Consider the following 14695-nt stretch of genomic DNA (forward strand, 5'->3'; position numbering starts at 1 on the left):
CCCCAGCATCAGGCTCATGAGAGGTTGACTGACATTCCAGGTATGCATAAAGAGGGCTCCCAGCCTTGGGAGCACATTCTAAGGACCACCCTCCCACTCAAAACAAAAAAAAAATGTCAGAAGGGCATATGTCTTGGTATCCCAGTAGGAATCATGTGCTCAAAGGCTGCTGTGGGCTGGACATAAGTGAGGGCCATGATGAGGGCAGGTGGCAGGTGACCAGAATGTGGTAAAAACATCCCCCAGATTCATGTATGGGTGCTGGGAGTCGGCGGGGCCTGTCCAATACTGGGCAGGAAGGACAACCCTTGATGCAGATGTGCTCCTGCCTCCAGTGCCACAGCTCATACCCTGGGAAAGCAGGCTCTGCATTGGGGTGGGAAGAGGAGTGGTTCTTGATCAGGAAGAAGGCATGTTCTGCTGAGACTTTGTTTCTAGGTCACTCTAAGTGGTCCCCCCTGCCTCCTTGTATCTCCTGGTCACTGGTATCTCATAGAAGCTGCCTGAACTTGAACTCTTACAATTTTCCTGATTCTGCCTGGTGCATGCAATGTCAGTGTTAAAGAGAAATACAGACCCCAGGTGGCACTACTTGTCCTGAAAGCCCAGGATACAAGTCTAGATTAACTTCCTAAACTCATTACAGTTTGAATCTCTTCCAGAAATCTAATCAACCAGTATGAAATTTTCTGGTGAACACCGCTGTGGTATTCTGTCACATGGTCCCTTTCCCTGGAATATGAGAGTTGTTTGGGCATCACATTGCAGGGGGTGGAAAAGAGCCTGCAGAAAAGTTCTCTCTCTCTCTCTCTCTCTCTCTCTCTCTCTCTCTCTCTCTCTCTCTCTCTCTCTCTCTCTCTCTCTCTGTGTGTGTGTCTGCCTCTCTCAATTTCAAACGATCCAATGTGTGACTCAGTGCAGCATGGGATATCCCAAAAATTTGGCAGATGCTTACATGTCAAATACAAGTACAGCTCGAAAACTTTTGAAGGGGAAGGTGTATGTGAGCACTGTGCTTAATCCTGAGAGAGAACACTCTTCCCTCATAATCTGACTGAGAGTTTTAGGCCCAGAAGGAGCTTTATGAAGCCAATTTGCATAGTTTGTACCCTGGGGTGAGCAAACATTAGTTATCCATACAGACTTTGGCAGTCATGTTTAGGGCCAGGCCCCTGGAACTTGCCTGGGCCTAATATGCTGCCTGTGGAAGGTCAGGATGTGAAAAAGGAGGCCTGAGCCAAAGAAAATGCCCTCTGGGAGCAGCTCCTTGATAAGGATACATAGGTGTCTTGGCCCACGTGTATTTTTATCTGTGCCTCCAAGATTCCAAAGAGCCCACAAATCTCTCCCCTCAATGGCTTTCAGAATTGGATAAGTCACCTCCCAGGTTCCGCTGCCACACCTCTCCTCTGGCCTCTGCACAGCCCACATTTATTTTTACATTTAATTTTCTCAAGCCAGTTTGCTGAGCTCATCTGGCTCTTCTATAGAAAATGCCCTTTACCTCCACAGAGGGAGGGTGATTGAACCTCCTGTCTGTACTCCCCACCAGCTTGGGTTTAAGGGATGCACCATATTTTCTTCTTAACCACCAGCCTTTTAAGTTCTCAAGTTTATCTAGTCAGAGCCTTTGAGTTTCCCAAGTGTGCACCTTGCCTTGGGAGATTCCCTTGGTCCCATTACAAGCTTGCAGCCCCTCCCTTCTACTGATCAATCCCTAGATGTGATTTTGGCCCTACCTCCTTTGGGGAAGGCATGATACTCAAAATCTGGAAGACCAAGTGTCCCTCTGTTCCTCTTTGAATGGGCACAGATGTGCAACTGAGGTAACATCAAGTGTCAGGGACTATTTGGTACTCAATACTGTTGCATTGTATACCTTTTTCTCTTGAGAGGATACCTTGTCTGCCTAATGGGGTGTTAAGACAAACATTAGGGAATTTAGATGTGGTACCAACAACCCATCAAGTTACTTCCATGTTGGTTTCATTTTCTTTTCCTTTCATGAATGGACCTAGCATTCAGTTGCAGGTGTGAAGAGTGCAAAACCCAATCAGGTTAACTGCCTGGAGATCTAGTACTAAGTTTCAGCTTTCAGTTGTAAGTTGCCACTTTAGCTAGGACCTCAAAAGAAGGTGAGGCCAGATGGGGTATAATAGTTTCTGAGGAGGCTGAGAAGGGATCAGAAGCTAGAGCTTGAGAGTCACTGCCCAGGTCTGAGCAGAGGGCTTCCTGCACCATGTCCACTCTGGTGAGTCAGGAGCCTAATGTGGTCCTCAAGGGCATGCAGGCCAAGGTCCCACAGAGAATTGGCATTCCTTTCCTTACAAATGAGCAGATTTTGCCTTTGCATCTAGATGCAGATTAGCCGTGATCCAAAAAGTTTTGATTTCTGTTTTGATGTGTGCCATTCATAGAGGTTTACAGAGCAAGTTTCCCTGCTATCTGAAAGTTGAATATTCCTAAGGAATCTATTGTAGTACAAATTGGCAAAATTCTTTTTGTAATTTTATCGGCCAGGCTGTGTGTTTGACAGTAGGTCTTAAGGGAGTTCTTTAATAAAAGCCAAGTGATGTTTAGAAAGAGAAGAAGGGAGAAAGAGAGGGAGAAACATTGATGGGAGAAACATCCACCAGCGGGCTCCTCCCACCCCCTAATGGGGGTTGGGAATGGAGCCTGAAAGCAACCTTTGGGTGCAAGGGGGGATGCTCAACCAACTGAGCAACACTGACCAGGGCTTGCAGTCCCTTTTGAGAGGAGGCTTAGTTGTGACATGTGAGCCCTCTGTTGTCATGGATTAAGTGGTCATTCTAATATTCATAGAAGGGACACTGAATAAACTGAACATCTCACAATTAATGGTTATTTTTCTCACCTCTAGCTACCCCATGCTTTAGAAATCTTTTGTGCTGCTTTTACTCTTTCTAATTTAAAATGTCTCCAAGGTCAGAAGGTACGCATTTTGTGGGTGTTCCTTAATCTTCCCCATCTGTTTTATTTGTTGGAGCTTAGCAAGAGGTGGTGCTTGGCCAGGCACTGCTGCCTACTCCAGGTGCTCTCAGTCCTTCAGTGATAATCAGAAAGGTTTCCCTAAAAGGGTGGGAGCAGGTTTCCCAGTACTCATTGTACAGCAGAATTACAGGTAGGCAGTGGGTAGATGTGGGAGGGGTCCAGTGGTCATCTCACCCCTCCTTGGTGACTGGGGAGGTGCTTGTCCTGCCACCACCCTAGGAGAGGCAGGGCTGAGTGGCTCAGCTGCCCCTAAGCAGAAAACGGGATTGGGGTAAAATGGGGACACTCCAGTTGTTGTCAGAGCAGTGCCTTTTGCCTTCAGCTGGTTCCTCTGAAGGGAGAAGGACCAGGTTGCTCATGCTCAGCCTGAGAAGATGCCTTGCTCCGCCCATTTCCCAGGATCTCTTTAAGAGCCACTTCATCAGGATGAACTTCCAGGCTCCACGCAGACATCTGGAACTGATATGCCAGAGCCTGCTGAGGGATGAAGCCTTGGCCATCGCTGCTGTGGAGTGGCTGTCTATGGAGCTCTTCCCACCTCTGTTCACAGCTGCCTTGGCAGGGAAGCACAGCAAAGCCCTGAAGGCCATGGTGAAGGCTTGGCCCTTCCCCTGCCTCCCTCTGGGGGCTCTGATGAACCGTTGGCAGCCTTACCATGATATCTTCAGACTGTGCTAGATGGGCTCCATGCCCTGCTTGCCCAGGAGACTCGACACAGGTGCGGGGGATTCAGTAGCCTGGTTGGGCCCTGGGGATCTGAGCAGTTACATCTGGGATATGGGAGAGTGCAGGGCCAAAGGGAGAGTTCAGAGAGACCTTGGAGCCACTGCTGGTGTCATTCTGGAGCAGGCTTCACATATATAGGGCTGATGAAGATGCAGAGGGAGACTGAAGGGACATGAGCCCACCCTTTCTGGTGGCACCCAATGGTCCCAGAAATGGGGGCCACGAAGGATCCCAGTAGTGCAAGTAGCAGCTGATTTTTGGGGTGTGGAGTAAAAGTCCTGTCAGGTGTCTGACTCAGGTGCCCAAATTCCTAGACTCAATTCCATAGTCTCATTCCCTGTTATCTTAATTCACCCCAGGCTACATCCTATTTTCTCTTCAGGAGATGGAAAATGCAGGTGCTCAATTTACAGAGGGGAGCTCATCAGGAGTTCTGGATCATGTGGGCCGGAACCAGAGCTGATATGTGCTCACTGCTGGAGTCTGAAGCCCCACTTGGAAGAGGGGGAAGGTGGACAGCTTAAGGGTGGGGCCAAATACACCCTTGGCCCCCATGAAGGTGTTAGTATACCTTTCCCTTAAGAAAGGAGTCCTTGATGAGTCCCTCAGCTACCTTATTAAGAAAGTCAGCGAGAGGAGAGGTTTGCTGCACCTTTGTTGTAAGAAGCTGAAGGTTTTTGCCCTTTAGAAGGTAAACATTACCATCCTGGATATGTTGCAGCTCGACTCTGTTCAGGATTTGCAGGTAAATTGTACCTGGAAGCTGTCCACTCTGAGAAATTTTGCTTCTTACCTGGGCCAGATGGTCAATCTGCGTCGGTTCCTCTTCTCCCACGTCTTTACATCTTCTCACACAACCTTGGAGCAGGAGGAGCAGTGTGTTAGCCTGGTCACCTCTCAGTTCCTCAGCCTGTTCTGCCTCCAGGAGCTCTATATGTATGATGTCTTCTTCCTCAAAGGCCGCCTGGACCAGAACCTTAGGTGAGGTGTGGTGAGGTTTCCCTGCAGACCAGAGCAAGCCCCTTCTCATTTTAGTCAACAGTGATGGGACCTCCTATGTGCGGTCCATCAGCCGTGCTAAAGAGCCTGAATCACTAGATGATCCACACAATCAGTGTCTTGTTCACTGCTCTGCCCCCTTGCATGTTGTCAAGAAACACCTCCCCCCCGACTAAGGTAGGATGTAAGAAAGATGCTATTAAAGAGACTCCTTGCTAGGAATGGAAGTAATGGGGGCTTCGGGCCAGTGGTGGTAGCTTGGGAATCTTCTAAGTGGTGTCTAAGAGAAGATTATGCAATGGAACCAAGTGAGGATGGCAGTGAGGAGAGGAAAGCCCGTCAGAGGTAAGGTTTCAGGGGTTAAGGTCCACAATTAGCTATTTGGTGATGGCAGCCTTTCAATCCAAACCTGCCTGGAATCACCTGTCTGCCAAGGATTTCCAAAGTCTCCCACTAAGGGAATGCGTGGTGAATGCAGGATTTTGGAGGGAGAAATCATGAAAAGGGATAGGTGGTTTATGGATAATACAGTGATCTAAGTTCCTGCAGGGTGGCAGCCACTGATGGTTGCTGCATGACCTTGCCAGTTAGCCCTTCCTGCAGGTCTGATGGTAGCCTCATTGGGCTAAGAGATGAGGGTGACAGGGGTCCAGGCTGTGGCTGGAAGGAAGCACAAGTTGAAGGCATTTCAGGTCATGTCTCCAATACTAAAATTTACTGGTTGCCTCCTGCTTGAGATGTTGGGTCAGGCTCCTTCCTGAGCTTGGGTGGTAGATTCGGGGATTACCTTTGCTTGAACAGTTGTGAATAAATGTCAGTAATAAAGGGAACTGAATGTGAACCATCTCGTGTCCTCTATGACATGTTAACCCAATTCTCCCATCTGCAGTACCTGGTCAAATAAGAGGGCATGAGCATCCATGATGCACAGACACTAGGCTGCTGAGGATAGTTCCAGGAGATCACATCACCATTTGTCCTGTCCGGTTTGCTGGTACTTTCTAGGGGACTGGTACCTCCTCCCTTACCTCTGTGACTGTTCAGTGCGTCAGCCCACAGTAGGTGCAAAAACAGGGAATGGAACAAGTGGCCTCCGGTGAGCACTACTGAAGTACAACTTCTTAGGGGCCATCACAGGTAACTAATCCAGTCCCTGGACTCAAACATTCCTCCCCCCTTGGAGCCATAAGCTGCTGCCCTAGCAGGGCTGAGTGGACAGGGTCCCACCATCTTTTGTCTGTGGGCACTGCCATCTTTGAGGGTGGGGCAGTAAATTAGCATACCCCTCTCATGGGCGCCATCATTTTTGCAAAGGTTTCAGGGTAAATTAGCATAATCCCTCTTTATTAGATTGGATAATAAGACAGGTGGGCAGTAGTGTTTTTGGATTTTTTTAATGAAAGTTCACTAACCATTGAGCCCAATTTGGACATAAAGGAAATATCCACTTTCTGTTCAAAATGGCCTTTGCTATGGTCCTGAGTACTTGGAACTATTTTCTAGAGCATCCTGATAATACTTCACCCCCATCAACTGCTGATTATGGATTTGCAAAGCTATGCAACCGAGGATTTCACACTTCTGAGACCTCAGGGTACACTTGGCTTTTGGTGGGAAGCTGGTAAGAGAGGGTAAACAGCTCACTCAACAGCATCAGAATGGCAGCCAGAACCACCATGGGGATGATGCTGCTGATCTCCTGCCGGTCGGGCCTGAAGGGGATGTGGAAGGATGGTGGGAAGCGTATGCCCTCTTCATTCATCACAGAGTGGTAGTTCCATATCATAGCAATGAAGATAAATGTGCCAGCAATGTTGCTCAGGACTCCGGAAGCCAAGAAGAGATTGCAGGTGTTTTCCTTCTGAAGATGAGCCACGCACACTCTCTGCAAGCCCATGACCATGAGCACTTTACCCTGGAGAATGAGGAGGCTGGGGGCCAGCAGAAGGTGCTGAGCGATGCGAATATTCAGTGGCAGGTAGGTGTCACTGTAGGTGTAGAGGTGACAGGCTATGACTTTGCTCTGGAGGCTGTTGGACTGGTAAGTGCAGACCTTCCACATTCATATACAGGCCAGCCTCGGGAAGAGGGCAGAGCTGTTCTCCATGTACCAAACCCCCTACTCCGCCAGTCCCACGCAAGTCATGGAGAAGATCCATCCTACGGTGGTGACAATGAAACCCGCTACTTGGCAGTTGGCACTGTGGACCAGCGAGGTCATGGCATTGTATCCTGGGGAACTGTAAACCAATAGAGAGGGTCATGAGGGTGGGACCCACCTGCCTGGAACTGCCCCCTGGGGATGAGCAGGGCTATATTGGAGAGGGAAATTCCATATTCCAGAATGGAGATACTTGACCCCCATGCTCTGCTGGGAAGGGTCCTTGGGAAATTTTTACTGAAAGCCTTAAAATATGCAGACTTTCACCCTGCAGGTACCTAAGTGGTTAGAGCGTCTTCCCAACTGGCCAAAATTGCTAGTTCGATCCCTGGTCAGTGCACATACAATAAGCAACCAATGAATGCATCGGTAAGTGGAACACCAAGTCGATGTTCCTTCCTCCCTCCCTCCCTCCCTCTCTCCCTCCCTCCCTCCCTCTTTCCCTCCCTCTCTCCTTCCCTCCATGTCTTGAAATCAACAAAAATATGGTCAAACTTTCAAACAGGCAGTTCCATTTATGGACATTTGTTGAAAGACCCAATTAACATTGGCGACAAATATTTTACAATAGAGATGGGCATCACAGGAGACCAGGATCTGTGGCGGGAGGGGCCAGGCGGGGGCACAGAAGATGGGCCCAGACCTGCCCTTTGCCCACGAATCCCACACTTCCTTTCATGCACTGGGCACCTAGTGTGTATATATAAAACCCTAATATGCAAATCGACCAAACAGCAGTACATCTGGTCTCTATGATGCACACTGACCATCCTGGGGAAGAACCTCAATACAGAACCTGCTCCCTGGTGGTCAGTGCACTCCCAGAAGCCAGGCTCACAGCTGGCAAGTGCCGTGGAGGTGGCGGAAGCCTCCATGGCAGCGCGAAGGATCCCTCAGGGGATGTCTGACTGCTGCCTTAGGCCTGCTCCCAGAAGGTGAGAGGGCACAGGCTGGATAAGGTACACCTCAGTTGGCACCCTCCACCCTCAGTGCATGAATGGCGTGCCTCTAGTGTTTTCGTATATCTCTTGGCCTTCTATAGGTCCTGTTTGGAAAAGTGTCTATTTAAGCCCTTTGCCCTTTTTTTATTTGATTGTTTATCTTTGTTAAGTTTTATGAGTTCCCTGTAAATTTTGGAGATTCAACCCTTACTGGAGATAACATTGGCAAATACATTCCCCCATGCAGTGGGCATACTTGTTTTGTTGATAGATTCTTTTGCTGAGCAGAAGCTTTTAATTTTGTTGTAGTCCCTTTTTTTATTATTATTATTTTCTCCTTAGTTTCCTTTGCCTTAGCTGGATCAGTAAAAATATTGCTAAGACATACGTCTGATATTTTGCGGCCTATGGATTCTTCTAAGATTTTTATAGTTTCCCATCTTCCATTTAAGTACTTTATCCACTTTGAGCTTATATGTGTATATGACGTAATTTGGGGTCTACTTTCATTATTTGCAAGTATCTGTCCAATTTTCCCAACACCATTTATTGAAGAGAGTATCTTGCTTCATTGTATGCTGTTTTATCCTGTTGCAAATATTGAGCATAACACCTTGGGTGGATTTCTGGATTTTCTGTTCTTTTCCATTGACCTATATATCCGTTCCAGTGCCAGTAACAGGCAGTTATGAGAATCAGTGGCTTTGTAATATAGCTCAGTATCTAATATTGTGATACATCCAACATTGTACTTCTTTCTCAGGCTATTCAAGGCCTTTTTTAATTCTGTGCCAGAGGCCCAGTGCATGAAATTCATGCTGGGCCTGGCCGTCAATCCGGGCTGATCTGTGGGGTGACCAGCGGGGTGATCGGAGGCTCCTGCTGGCACTTGCCTTAGCTGGCCTGGGGCTTGTGGACTGGGGGCTGCTCCTGTGTTGAGCATCTGATCACTGGTGGTCAGTGCGCATCATAGCGGCTAGTCGTTCTACAGGTTGTTCTGCTGTTTGGTCATTTTGTAATTAGGCTTTTATTATATAGGATGCATTTTTGGATACTGTTCTAGGTGTGTGAAATATTCTGCTGGTATCTTAATGGGGAGTGCATTGAATCTACAAATTGTTTTGGATAATATGGCCATTTTAATGACATTTTTTCTGCCAATCCATCAACACAGTGTATTCGTTCATTTGTTTATGTCTTCCTCTACCTCTTTTTTCAATATCCTCTCATTTTACAAGTACAGTTCTTTTACTTCCTAAAGTTTATTCTTAGGTATCTTAATTTTTTTGTTATAATGATAAATTGGATTTTTTTTCTCTTTCTGTAACTTCATTATTGGTATATAAAAAAGCCATAGATATCTGGAAGTTAATTTTGTATCCTGCCACATTGCCAAATTTATTTTTTAATTCTATTAGTTGTTGTTTTTTTTTTTTTAATGGAGTTTTTGAGATTTTCTATGTACAATATGTCATTTGCGAATAGTGACACTTTCACTTCTTCTTTTCCAGTTGGGATGCCTTTTATTTCTTCTTTTCTGATCGCTATGGCTAGCATTCCCATACTATATCAAACAGTAATCATGAAAGTTGTCATCCCTGTCTTGTTCCTGTTCGTAGGGAAAATGGTTTTAGTTTTTGCCCATTGTGTATGATGTTGGCTGTAGGTTTGTCAGATAGGGCATTTATCATGATGAGATATGCTCCCTCTAGTACCACTTTGCTGAGAGTGTTTGTCAAAATTGGGTGTTGGATTTTGTACAATGGCTTTTTTGTATGTATCAGTATGATAATGTGTTTTTTTTTATCTTTCAATTTGTTTATATGATGTATCACATTATTGATTTACAAATATTGTACCAGCCGTGCATCCCTGAAATAAATCCCATTTGATCGTGGCATATGATCTTTTAAATATATTTCTGGATGAGATTTGCTAATACATTGTTGAGTATTTTAGCAGCTATGTACATCAGGGATATTGGACTATAATTATCTTTCTTTGATGTGTCTCCATCTGGTTTCAGAATTAGGATAATGTTGGACTTATAAAAAGAGTTTGGAAGTGTTCCTTCCTTTGGATTTTCTGAAATCGTTTGAGGAGTATAGGTGTTAGTTCTTTTAATGTTTGGTAGAACTTCCCCATGAAACCACCTAAACCTGGGCTTTTGTTTGGTGGGAGTTTTTTTATTACTACTTCTATTTCATTAGCCCATTTCATTAGTTGTTCTTAGCCTATTCATTTTTTTTTTTTTATTCTTCTTGATTCAGTTTTGGGACTTTGCAATTTTTAAGGAACTTGTCTATTTCATCCATACTCTCTAGCTTGTTGGAATATAGTTGTTCATAGTATTTTATTACAATCCTTTGTATTTCTGTGCTGTCAGTGGTTAGTCCTCCACTTTTATTTCTGTTTTTATTTATTTGGGTATCTCTCTTTGTTCCTTGAAGATTCTGGCTAATGACTGGTTTATTGATTTTGTTAATTCTTTCAAAGAACCATCTCTCCTTTTCATAGTTTTGTTTTGTTTTTGTATTTTTCAGTTATTTATTTCTACTCTAATATTTATTATGTTGTTCCTGCTACTTAAACTGGGATTTTCTTTGTTTTTCTCTTTCTAGTTATTTAAGTTGTAGAGTTAAATTGTTTATTGCTGATTTTTTTCTTTTGCTCTTTCTTTTCTTCCCTTTTCCTTTCCCTTTTCTTTTCTTTTTTATTTTCTTTTCTTCTTTTTTGTGATATACCTGTAGCAATCACTGTTTTGGTTCAGTGGATAGAGCATGGGCCTGTGGACTGAAGTGTCTCAGGATTGATTCCAGTCAAGGGCATGTACCTTGGTTGTGGGCACATCTTCAGTAGGGCATGTGCTGGAGACAGCTGATCAATGTTTCTCTCTTATCATGTTCCTAACTCTATCTCTCTCTCTTCCTCTCTGTAAAAAATAAATAAAATAAATAAAATAAAATAAAATAAAATAAAATAAAGGAGATATGCCTGTAGTGCTATGAACTTCACTCACAGGACTTTTTTTTTGCCGTGTCTCAGAGATTTGGGGTTGCTCTGTGTTCAGTTTCATTTGTTTCCAGGAAGTTTTTGTTTTATTTCTTTATCTCATTGGTAACTCAGTCATTGTTTATTAACATGCTATTTATCCTCTATGTGTTTGGATGTTTTTGGTTGTTTTTACTGTAGTTGATTTTTCCTTTAATTCCACTGTGATCTGAGAGATGCTTGATATGATTTCAGTTCTTGAACTAGTAGAGACTGCTTGTTTATCCTAACATGTGGTTTCTCTTTGTGAATGATTTTGGGTGCTTGAGAAGAATGTATATCCTGCATTGGCATGAATTGTTTTATAAATGTCAATTAAAACCATCAGATCCTTTTTGTCCTTTAGAGTCTGATTCCTTGTTATGTTTTTTTTTTTTTTTTTCCCTAGGCTCTATCCAGGGAAGCCAGATGGGTGTTAAAAGTCTCCTACTATGACTGTGTTATTCTCAATCTCTCTGTTAAATTCTTCTAGAAAAATTTTATTATAGGAACTAGAGGCCTGGTGCATGGAATTCATGCACAGGGTGGGTATTCCTCAACCCGGCCTGCAACTTCTCCAATCTGGGACCCCTCAAAGGGGGGTTTACATGGATCGGGCCTAAACCGGCAGTGGGACATCTCTCTCACAATCTGGGACTGCTGGCTCCAACCGCTCACCTGCATGCCTGCCTGCCTGTTTGCCCCTAACCACTCTGCCTGCCAGCCTGCTCACCCCCAACTGCCCCCCTGCTGGCCTGCTTGCCCCCAACTGCCCCCCTGCTGGCCTGCTCAATCCAAACTCCTCCCCGCTGTCCTGATCACCTCCAACTGACCCCCACTGATGACCTACTCACCCCCAATTGGCCCCCTGCTAGTCTGCTTACCCCAATGTCCCCTGCCATCCCATCCAGGCCTGATCAACCCCCCGGCAACCCAAGGTCCTAGGCCCTCCTATTTTTCTTTTTTTTTTTTCAGCACCTCCTTGAGTGGAGGCCAGAGCCAGCTGGGAGCAAGTATCTATGGTTACTTTATGTTCCGTAATTGAAACTTTGTAGCCTTGAGCAGATGACAGGGTCGACCAGGGCAGGCAGGAAGCTTGTCTTCCTCCATTGCCGGGGACAACCCAAGCCTCCTGCTTCCTCCAGCTCCGTGGCCCCCACCATCTTGTTTGGGTTAATTTGCACACTCGCTCCTGATTGGCTGTTTAGTGTGGCTTGGCATAGTGGAGTGATGGTTAATTTGCAGGTTTCTCTTTTATTAGCGTAGATACTAGAGGCCCAGTGCATGAAACAAATTAAGTATTCTCCTTGGAAAACCTAAATGAAAAAAAGTGTCGGGGAACCTCCAACAAGTCTGAAAAAAAAATTGTTCACCTCCTTCCTATGGCATTTTGTATGTCCTCAACCATTAAAGGAATAATATAAGTAGGAAGAAAAATTACATATGGATTGATATCAATGTTTGGAGAAATCTAAATGGAAGCATCCTTTTGCTTATTGAAATGACATCAGCACCTGACTGATATGGGAACAATGAGATTGAAACAGAGATTGCACTTAAACTGAACCAGTTATCTTTCCTGATTACACCTCTGAATGAAATGAACAAAAGTGCCCCTTGATAGGGATATGTATTTTACTGTACAACTACTCATGAACTTTCTCTTCAACTATTTGACATTTAATGTACCATAAAGGGTATGCTCGCCCAAACATCAAGTTTTATCATGAGGCCTCAGTAATTTTATCAATGAATGTAAACAAAAACCATGAACAGGAAAGGTTTTCAAAAATTCACCTCTTGGCTTGTTGAGTGTATAGTTATCAACAAAACTTGCAACGCAAATTTTAAAAATTACCACAAAAATGTGTGGTTTCTTAAAATTAATTTTATTAGAATAGTGTATGTGAAGTTCATTGAAAAATTTGGAAGCTGGAAACTCATTTTTTTAAGGACTTTAAAGTCTAGCATGTCAGATTGGGGGGCAGTGAGGGAATAAGCCCTGTTTGGATTGGCTCAGTGAGACCCTTTTTCATTGCCACCTGGTATGCTGCTGGATTGGTGAAATACTTAATAAAGCCACTTGCACATCAAATTTACTCAGCTAAATTTTACCAATGTAGGTTTGAATTGATAAGGTATTTTAGTGCAGAGAAAAACAAGAAGGCAAACAATACAAATCTTCCCAGTATAGAATAAAACACATTATATACAATCCTCTGGGGAAGTGGACAAAAAGGAAAATTAAAGGAGAAGAATGAACAGCATAAAAATTCTGACTATGACAAAAGGCTCCTTCTTGTGTTTCTTAAATGAACATTATGGGTATCATAACCCTAAGTTATTTTATATTTTTAGATATATTTATTTTTGTTGTTTTCAGAGAGGAAGGAAAGAGTTAGAACCATCAATGGTGAGAGAGAATCATTGATTGGCTGCTTCCTACAAGCCATCTACTGGGCTTGGAGCCCACAACCTAGGCATGTCCCAGAACTGGAATTGAACCCTGAGCTACTGTTTCACAGGTAAAAAATCAACCCCTCAGCCAAGCAGGCCAGGCTTTGGCTCTTCTTTATTCAGAGTCTTCCCTTTAACAGCCCTGTCTCCCAGATGCCCCAAATCCAACCTGCCTGACTGCTATGCAGATTGGTGGATTCTGGAGTACATTCAATAGTAAGCAACTGACTATGTGTGCCTTACTCTTCCTGCTTTATTTCTGATGGCCTGGAGACCCCCATTTATAGGGCCTTCATGTACAGGATCCCTGTGCACCACCAGTCACCACCTAGGCAGAACCCCTGCCCATCTTCACAGATGATGTCTCTATCTAAACATGCACTTTGTAAGACTCATTGCCTTGGTACTGTGCCTTTTTGAATATTTTAATAGAAAAATCCAGATTCTAATGAAGAATTTTGCTGGATTTCTGAGTTGTGGTCTCCAGAAGAAGTAAAGTGTCAAGTGCAGGACACCCTGTTGAGAGACAACATGAAGCAATGAGTTTTCTTTTGTTTTGTCTTGTTTTAATGTGGTGGGTTTTAAAATTGATTCTTTAGAGAGAGATGAATGTAGAGAGAAAGACAAAGAAGCATGCATTCATGTGAACCAGAAATATTAATGGTTGCCTGGGGACCGGACCTGACACCTGGACATGTGCCCTGACCAGGAATTAAACAGGTGACCTTTGTAATGCACCGGACTATGCGTCGCCACACTGGCCAGGGTGCACTGACTTTCACTTTTTGTCCTTAACTTGCTTCTGGTTACTAATAATCACTATTAATGCTAATAACAGTGGGTAAGTCCAGAACAGGACATGCTGAGAAGTGCTTTACATAAGTTAGCCACACAAGTGAATCTCAACACAACATAATGGGACACGGTCTCTATATGTGGTGAGCAACCATCACCCAGATCATGCAATGTTTAGTCCACGCCCTTCCTCCCCCAGAACCTACGCATTTTTATACTTTTCCTAAATTCCAGAGGTTCTGATTCCCATCATGGACACTGTTCCCTGTCAAGGTGGAGATAGGAAGACAGGTGCAAGTGAGAGACAGAGACTGAGAGAGAGAGAGAGAGAGAGAGAGAGAGAGAGAGAGAGAGAGAAGAGAGAAGCAATTTCTTGTTCTCTGATCCTCTTTCTTGGGTTTTGTGGGCCTCACTGTCTGTTATAGATATTTCAGCATTTTCTCTTACCACTAGAAGTAGCAGAGTGTGCCCGGCCGGTGTGACTCAGTAGACCTATAATCCAAGAGGTCATAATTGAATTCTCAGTTGGGACTGATGCCTGAGTTCAGGACTGACTCCCCAGGGGGCATGTGCA

The 14695-nt window shown here is 44.4% G+C and overlaps 1 protein-coding gene across 1 annotated transcript; it reads right to left on the reverse strand.

Moving 5' to 3' along the window:
• Positions 1-6310: 6310 nt before the first annotated feature.
• On the reverse strand, positions 6311-6799 carry LOC307096515 (claudin-34-like; the record flags this gene model as incomplete). Its single annotated transcript, XM_079766175.1, has 1 exon — positions 6311-6799. The coding sequence occupies one exon, from the start codon at positions 6797-6799 to the stop codon at positions 6311-6313; it is 489 nt and encodes a 162-aa protein (XP_079622301.1).
• Positions 6800-14695: the final 7896 nt, after the last annotated feature.

This window comes from Cnephaeus nilssonii, assembly GCF_951640355.1.
Source record: "Cnephaeus nilssonii genome assembly, chromosome: Y".
Taxonomy (NCBI): Eukaryota; Metazoa; Chordata; class Mammalia; order Chiroptera; family Vespertilionidae; genus Cnephaeus; species Cnephaeus nilssonii.